A 9,497-nucleotide genomic window follows, 5' to 3' on the forward strand; every position below is an offset into this window, starting at 1 on the left:
ATATATATATATATATATACATACATACATACATACATACATACATACATACATACATACATACATACATACATACATACATACATACATACATACATACATACATACATACATACATACATACATACATACATACATACATACATACATACATACATACATACATACATACATACATACATACATACATACATACATACATACATACATACATACATACATACATACATACATACATACATACATACATACATACATACATACATACATACATACATACATACATACATACATACATACATACATACATACATACATACATACATACATACATACATACATACATACATACATACATACATACATACATACATACATACATACATACATACATACATACATACATACATACATACATACATACATACATACATACATACATACATACATACATACATACATACATACATACATACATACATACATACATACATACATACATACATACATACATACATACATACATACATACATACATACTTACATACATACATACATACATACATACATACATACATACATACATACATACATACATACAATGGAGAAAAGATGAAGATGTAGTTTAATTGTACCAAACATGCATGCATGTATGCAGTTATGCACCATGTGCGGTATATAAAAATATATGCACAATAAATGTGCGTGCGTATGTGTATCTGTGCGTGTGTGTGTGTGTCTGTCTGTGTGTGTGTGTGCGTGTAAAATAACTACATTAATTGATAATACAATTGATAATGATGAAATAATATTTAACAGTCAGACTATGAAATAATAAATAAAAACCACGCAATTATGCTGTGGTTGTATTTAGTAGTAGCAGCTCTTGCAGCAGTTGTAGTAGCAGCTCTTGCAGCAGCTGTAGTAGCAGCTGTAGTAGCAGCTCTTGCAGCAGCTGTAGTAGCAATGTACTACAGTCCAACACTTGACATTTTTTCATTATTGCAAATGTTTCTAGGACTGGTCTCTCAACTACTTAATTATTATACATATACATACATACATATACATACATACATATACATACATACATATACATACATACATATACATACATAAGTGTAAATATATATATATATATATATATATATATATGTGTGTGTGTGTGTGTGTGTGTGTGTGTGTGTGTGTGTGTGTGTGTGTGTGTGTGTGTGTGAGTGTTTGTGTTTGTGTGTGTGTTTGTACATATATATATATACTCATATTTATAATTATATATCTATTTAAATGTATACATTTGCTAGTAGCGCGCAATGGCATGTATTTTTACGAAAATATAAGATAAATTATTTATTAATATAATTAGTTAATATTAATCTATTTACGATTTCAATTTTAATAACTAATCAACCGATCGGTCGATCAATTGATTAATATTAATACGAATACTAATGGTAGTATAACGAAAATATTACTAGTACTATTGAAACTACTACTACTACTACTAACAATAATAATAACATTAGTAATAATTATATCTATAATTATAAAATAATTTTGAAAAATGATGTGCCTTGATAGAATTCCTTTCATCATCAGTAGCCCAGCAATGATGTTCTTCTTGCTCACTATTATCCTCCTAGCTAGCTTCGTAATCGTGTTTCTTTACTATAAGAAAATGAAAAGATTAAAAAAGCAAGACAGCAACAATAAAAATGGCGCCAACATCTATGACGTCATCGTGGATGTTAACAACAACAACAATTGCGTCATTGAAAATGACAACAACAACAAAAATGGCGTCAGGGTGGTTGAAAACAACAACAAAAATGGCATCACTGGAAACCACAACAACAACAAAACTGGCGCAAACATTTATAATAACGTCACCATGGATGCAAACAACAACAACAACAACAATGGCGTCATTGAAAACAACAACAAAAAAAATGGCCTCAATATTAATGACGTCACCGTGGATATAAGCAACAACAGCAACAACAATGGCGTCATGAAAAACAACAACAACAGTTGCATCAATGAAAATATCCCCGGAAATAATAATTATAATAATAATAATTATGACGTTGTCACTGATGATGACGTAGATGATGACGCCAGTAGCTGGCCTCTGAACTTAAGAGAAGATTATCCATTTTTACCTAAAATACATTACGTACACTAACTAAATATGATAACAAAGATATTATTATTTTTTATTTATTGTTATTATTATTGTTATGATGAGAATGATTACAATTATTACTGCTGCTACTGCTTTTGCTACTATAGCTGCTATTGCTGCTGTTGCATTATACTACTACTACTACTACTACTACTACTACTTCTACTACTACTACTACTTCTACTACTACTACTACTACTACTACTACTACTACTACTATTACTGTTGCAACAGCTGCTGCTGCTGCTACAAATACTGTTTCTAAAAAAATGTATAATTAAATTATAATAATTCTAATATTTGACAAAATAATTCTTTCGTTGATGATATTTTTCTTCACCTATGAAGAATTATGATGGGTTTTCTACACTGAATTCTGAGATATATATGAATCATTCTCATTATATATAATATAATATAATACAGTATAGTATAATATAATATAATTAATGTAAAGTAATGTAATGTAATAGAATATAATATAATTTAATGTAATATAATGTAGTATAATATAATTTGTCAACATATAATACCGGAAATAACGTACCAAATGACGTCATTTTACAGATATGACGAGTTATTTTTTGAGTTAAAAGTTAAATGTACGACTAAGATTGGTTTATTTGCTTTATGCTATGTTCTATATTGTACTATTATTTTAGTTATTCATTCGTTATATATGCATAAAGGCTTTGAAGTAATATTTTAAAAATCTAAATTAACTTTTATACATGCTGCAAGTGCTCTTAACATGAGTTAACATTTAAACATTTCTTTCAACTTTAATTGTGAAACGGATTTTAAATTCAGATTTTTTTCCTTCTAGAATAAGATTCATTTTATGGTAAAATATGATTTTTGCAGCCAAAATTAAGTTAATAAAATTGATTTTGCTTTTGGTTGTTGTCAGTTTATTTTTGCCAGTTAAAATTTGTGAATCATCTACCACACATCCAAAACATTTCAATGACATTGGTAAAAAATACTTTTTTAAAATATGTATTTCCTATTTCTAATTATATAGTTGGCTAGTTGATTGATTGACTGACTGATAGATTGACTGACTGACTAGCTGACTGACTTTTAATTAATTGATTTAATAAATGGATTGATTAAATACATAAATTAATTGATTGATTGAATAAATGAATAAAATGACTGAATGAAATTAGGAAACCCGATGAAAGACAGTGAGAAGTGTGGTCGGAAAGGCATTAAATCCCATGTTTGTGATCCAGACGGTTTGATAACCGTCGAACAAGGCCAGTGGTGCCAATCAGTCATGTAATCATCCCTATCAATCATTAATCATTCATTCATTCATTTATTCATTCATTTATCCATCTAACTAGTGATCAATCAATCAATTTTTTGTTTATTTAATCAATCAACTAACTATTACCAGCAATGAGAAACACATGTAAATGTTAAACTTACCCACTTAGAAAGCCTTTGACAACCACAAACAACAACAACAACAATAATAATAATAAGGATAAATTTTTTCAGCTTTCCAACTGGATGGAATAATAAATGAAATTTACAAATTTACTGTCTGTCCATGCCTCTCTATGTCAGCCTGTCATTCATCCAGTCGGTGATGATGATGATTGTGATGATGGTGGTGATGATAATGATGATGATGATGTTGATTATAATGATGGTGATGATAATGATGGTTATGGTGAAGGTGATGGTGATGACGATTATGGGGGTGGTGATGATGATGGTGGTGATGATGATGAAGACAATAATGATGATGATGATGACGATAATGATGATGATGATGATGATAACAGGAGATAAAGGAGGGGGAGGATATATAGTGGGCGTGGCTATGGTGGGGAAGATGGTTCTAGATCCTTCTACTCAATACCGAAGGTTTTGTTTATGACGATGATGATGATGGTGAAGAAGAAGAAGAAGACGACGACGATGATGATGATGATGATGATGATGATGATTTATTATCAACACAACCATCATCGTCATCATCACTACCAACATAGCCATCACCGTCATTATCATTATCAACACAACCATCATTATCGTCATCATCATCGTCATCACCAACCATCGTCGTTACCATTATCATGACAGCGACACGGATCCGGAATATAATGCCGCCATTTTGAAAAGAGCGCGCCTTTTTGCGACAAAGATCCTATATAACTGGAAGATGGGCAGATGCCAAGAAGATTTATTGATTTTTTATTCTATGCTTGATAACGTGGTTATTTGATTGGTTGGCTGGCTGGTTGATTAGTTGATTTGTTGGGTTAGGGTTAGATTAACTGATTGATTAATGAGCTGGTCGGTTGAATGTTTTACTGATTGATTTGTAAATCAATCAATCAATCATTCTTTCATTCAATCAATTATTCATACATTCAAACATAAATCGCCCACAGATTTTCATAGCAACAAACATGAAATCTCGAGTCATCAATCAATTAATCAAAAACCTCGTCCATCTAGATCTACATAGCAACAAACGCGATATCGAAATCCTGGTTGCCTGACTCCGTGGTTGGTGGGATCCTTCGAGATGCCTCCTTCAAAATCGAGTCCAGGACCAAAGAAAGTATAACCGAAGGGTTGAAGTTTATTCTACGCTCAATAAGGTTGGCTTGCCATTGAGAATGAAAAACTTTTCATTCTTTGCTTTTTAGTCTGTTGTATCCATGGATATATTATATATATATATATATATATATATATGATGGATATATACGATACATATATCCACAATGGATCTATATGATATATATATATATATATACATGATTATTGAAAGTGAATAATTATATTTTATTTTTTTTTCAATCTAGAGACCCGTTGAAAAACTCTGCACCTCCGCTTCACGTCACAAAGTCGATGCAATACTCGGATGATGATGATGATGATGATGATGATGAGGGTAACTAAAGATCATTACTATAATCGTCTTCATAATCATCATCATTTTTATCATAATTATAGTCATTTGTTAAGTTTGAAATGAAGATGATTAATTTAAATGACATACATACTGTAACATGTACACATATGTATGTGGTATTATATTGTTTCAGTATTCTTATTTGTAGTCATATTTATTTATTTATTTCCTGCTTTTGCTTTTGTTATCATTGTTATACGCCTTTTAATTGCCTTTTAATGCGATCTCATTTATACAGATAAATACACACGAACATATATATATATAATATATATATATATATATATATATATATATATATATATATATATATATATATATGGTTTTTACTATATTGAGTTGTGTGTGCATGTGTGTGTGTGTGTGTGTCTATCTTCTGTACCATTTAAAGTTTTCCATGACAGCACATCTCTATTTTTTTATTTACAATCGCCATTTTATTTTAGTTTGAAAACATGATTGCGGAATTTTTGAGATTTCAATTGTGAAAAGTTTTTTTAATCGCGAGTTCGGAGATTAGTGTAAAAGTTTTTTTCTTAAAAATAAATTTATCCAAAGAATTGTTTCATGAAGTTTATTAAAATTACGGATTTTTAATTTTAGAAAGATTATTTAGTTAGTTTATTCCGTCTTTTGAACTACTTTTTCCATTCATTCATCATTGATCATTCATTCTTCTTCTTTTGTCTTACTTTCGGACTAAAAATATAAATTAATTATTAATTAATTTAAATATTAAAATATAAGCTTGAATCATTTGGTAAAAAATTAAAATAATATATTTGTTTGTAGTTTTATAAAAATAAAATTTTAAATTGATTGATCAGTTACAAACAACAGTTACTTACATTTAGGTTAGTAATTACTGATTAGTGTTAATTTAATTAAGCTGTTGGGTAGAGAGGACATCATAAGATTTCCATTGTACATTCCATGGCAATTTCTTTAATGTCAGTTTTGGTTAAATTTAATTTTAATAAAATTATATTAAAAAAAGAAAAGCTTTATTAATTAAAATTTTTATTTTTGAACTAAAAAATAAATTATTTTATACTAACAAATTATTTACTAGAAATCAAAAAATGACTAGCTAGATCACTAAGCTATCTGTAGTATACATACACTTCTCTACTGCATTTTGTTTAACTTTGATTTAAAATTAAAATTAAATTAAATTGTTAACTATTTATTTTATTTATATATTTGGTTTTTTATCATTTAAAAATGATTTTAGACCTTATTTTTTTCATTTTGAATTTTAATCATTTTAAATTTTTAATGAGGTTAAGGATTGGTGTGTGATGATGTGATCATATTACTCATTACACAATTAAAAGATAAACCATAGTTCTCTCTCTCTCTTTTTCTCTCTCTCTCTCTCTCTCTCTCTCTCTCTCTTTATCTCTCTCTCTCTCTCTCTCTCTCTCTCTCTCTCTCTCTCTCTCTCTTTATCTCTCTCTATTAACTACTTAATAATATAAAGTAATAAATTTTAATACATATTTGATGCCTAAACTTGTTCATTTATTTATACATTTTTTGGAGATTTTAGTAGATCAGATACACTGTGTGTAGTGTTTGGTTGTTTGAACTGTAGAAGAATTTTAAATACACTGTGTGTCAAGTTTGGTTGTTTGAACTGTGGTGGATTTTAACTACTCTGTAATGTTTGTTGATTGTTTTTCCAGGAAGATGTTCTGGAAAAGTATCTACCTACCCTCCAAAATCACAGCCCTGCTTGAAAAAGAGGTTGTAGCGGTGTCACTGATTTTTATTCTTCTTCATTTTTTTACATGAAGTTATATTTAGTAAATATAATTAAAAGTTTGTAAATTAATTAAACATAATTTAAATGAAATGGGAAAAATTTGTCAATGAATGTTTAAAAGGCCTGAAGGTTTCAATTAAAATTACAATTGATTAACTTAGCAACAAGTTTAAACTGATTAAATTGCTTACTTATTATTATTATTACTGTTATTACTATTCCGCCCACACACACACACACACATAGATCATAATTACTGTCATTTTCAGCACAACTTTCACTTTCGTAAGGTCATTTCAAATCCGAAGCACAAAAAAACCCAACAACTGTATGTGATGTAAAAAAAGTGTGTATGTGAAAATTGAAAATTTAAGGACGTAACCTTAGAAGAATTGTTGAAGGAAGATGACATCATCGATGAGTGCAAATCCTGCAATACTCAGCTTATTGACATGTTGGTTGTTCTCTCTCTCTCTCCCTCTCCCTCTCTCTCTCTCTCTCTCTCTCTCTCTCTCTCTGTCTCTCTCTCTCTCTCTCTCTCTCTCTCTCTCTCTCTCTCTCTCTCTCTCTCTTACTTAATTTTGTATATTCATTCATTTGTTCATGTTTGGTACTGCAGATTATTTACACTTTTTATGTTATTTAATTCTATTAGACTATTTAGTTTTTTTTCATTCTCATTTTTTTTTGTAAATAACGCTCTTTCGTTCTGCCTAACTAATTCAGAATAGTGAAAGAAGAAAACCTAAAGAAGATTGTTGACATGATGGTCAGTCGGCCAGACGATGAACTGAGTGAGAAAGAGAAATATAGGTTGTAGTCTGATGGGAAGAATGTTGGTGGGATGATGTCGAGTGAATGAGAGGAAAATCATAAATGATTATTTATTCAAGATCATGATGGTGAATAAAAGTAGTGCTGAAAATGATGATGGTGAGTAGGAGAGAGAGAGAGGAGAGAGAGAGAGAGAGAGATGTTTATGATTATTGTGGCTAGTATGATGAATAATTAACTAGATGACAACCTGAATGATGATGACGAATATGATTATGACAAGGAGTAAAATGGTTTTCATAATGACAAAATGTATGATCTCAAAAGTGTAACTAAAATATGTGATAATGACAGTAACAAAAAACAACCTTGAACTTGAACTAGAAACGCCCACGTAGCCTGCGAGATCTTGACCTCTGACCTGACACGGATAACCGAAGCCCTGTCAGAGAACGAGGCCTGCCTCGAGAAAATTTACTCATTTTTTAGGCAAGAACCGCCGCTGAATCCACTGCAGTCAAGTTTTTTTAGCAAAACGATGGGGCTGTTGATTACTCACGAAAGTAGAAAGGTGGCGTTGTTGTTGGTGTGAATTGTTGTGGGTGTGAATTGCTGGGGGGTGTGAATTGTTGTGGGATGTGAATTGTTGTGGGTGTGAATTGTTGCTGGGTGTGAATTGTTGTGGGGTGTGAATTCAACTAATCAGCCCATCAATCAGCCAACCAACCGAATAAATTACAGACATTATCGTTCTTGAAGTCGAAGGACGATTTCGTAGATCTACTCATGAGAAATTTAAACATCTCGGCCATTTCTGACCTCTTGCTCCGACTCATCACCTGCATCGAGACCATCGAAGTTAGGAACGAGTGCTTCCAGGTCCTTGCTATTATTATTGTTATTATTTATTATTATTTTTATTTATTATTATTGTTGTTGTTGAGTGGATTGTTGAATGGCTGTTTGATTAATTGATTGGTTTGTTGGCTGGTTAACTGGTCGTTCTGTTTGCTATCTGGCTGGTTGGTAGATTGATTGATTGATTGACTGATTGATTGATTGGTTTATTGATTGATTTATTGATTGATTGGTTGATTGATTGGTTGATTTCATTTGATGTGTTAATCATTTCTAGTGGTTGAGTGAACAGAAGATAGTAGAACGCCTTCTAGCATTGGTTGATGCCTCCCAGTCAAATGAAGTATGCGCGAATCAATGAATGAATGAATGAATGAATGAATTAATTAATTATAATTAATTAATGATTAAGAATGTGAATGAAAAATGAATGATGAATGTTCAAGTGAATTAATGATCAAGTGCAATGGATGAATTCATTGACTGACCAATCAAATAACTCCCTTCCCCCACTAAACAAACCAACCGACCAATCAAATCACCAGGTGCATTACAATGCCTGCCAATCGCTGTGCGACATTGTTAGACTGACGCGCGACCAGCAGCAGCAAACTGTCGCCGCTTTCGTCATCAGCGACGACGACCCGTCAACAGAGAACAGCAGCCGATTCACGCCAGCCAATCCCGTCCTTCTAAATGCCATCGAAAGGTTGAAATATCAACATCTTGATAGTAGTAGTAGTAGTAGTAGTAATAGTTGTAGCTGTAGTAGTAGTTGTTGTAGTAGTAGCTGTAGTAGTAGAAGTAGCAGTGTTAGTAGTAATAGTAGAACTAGTAGTGTACATACTTTAAGTAATTGTATAAAATGATACAGACGATATAAAATTTTAATTCATTTGTATTTCGTTGTAGTGCCCATACTGTACGACAACTGCTGAACAAAGCAATAGGTATTCAACAACAACAGCATC

The 9,497-nt window shown here is 31.1% G+C and overlaps 2 protein-coding genes across 2 annotated transcripts; both read left to right on the plus strand.

The window, feature by feature from the left end:
- Positions 1-1,564: 1,564 nt before the first annotated feature.
- On the plus strand, positions 1,565-2,185 carry HELRODRAFT_174526 (hypothetical protein; the record flags this gene model as incomplete). Its single annotated transcript, XM_009021973.1, has 1 exon — positions 1,565-2,185. The coding sequence occupies one exon, from the start codon at positions 1,565-1,567 to the stop codon at positions 2,183-2,185; it is 621 nt and encodes a 206-aa protein (XP_009020221.1).
- Positions 2,186-6,818: 4,633 nt separating this feature from the next.
- HELRODRAFT_81460 (hypothetical protein) lies at positions 6,819-8,887 on the plus strand (the record flags this gene model as incomplete). The annotated part of the gene is made up of 6 exons (XM_009021974.1): positions 6,819-6,875; positions 7,269-7,348; positions 7,621-7,707; positions 8,053-8,239; positions 8,410-8,547; positions 8,804-8,887. The coding sequence occupies 6 exons, from the start codon at positions 6,819-6,821 to the stop codon at positions 8,885-8,887; spliced, it is 633 nt and encodes a 210-aa protein (XP_009020222.1).
- Between the last annotated feature and the right edge of the window lie 610 nt (positions 8,888-9,497).

Source organism: Helobdella robusta (genome assembly GCF_000326865.2).
Source record: "Helobdella robusta unplaced genomic scaffold HELROscaffold_30, whole genome shotgun sequence".
In the NCBI taxonomy this organism is placed as follows: Eukaryota; Metazoa; Annelida; class Clitellata; order Rhynchobdellida; family Glossiphoniidae; genus Helobdella; species Helobdella robusta.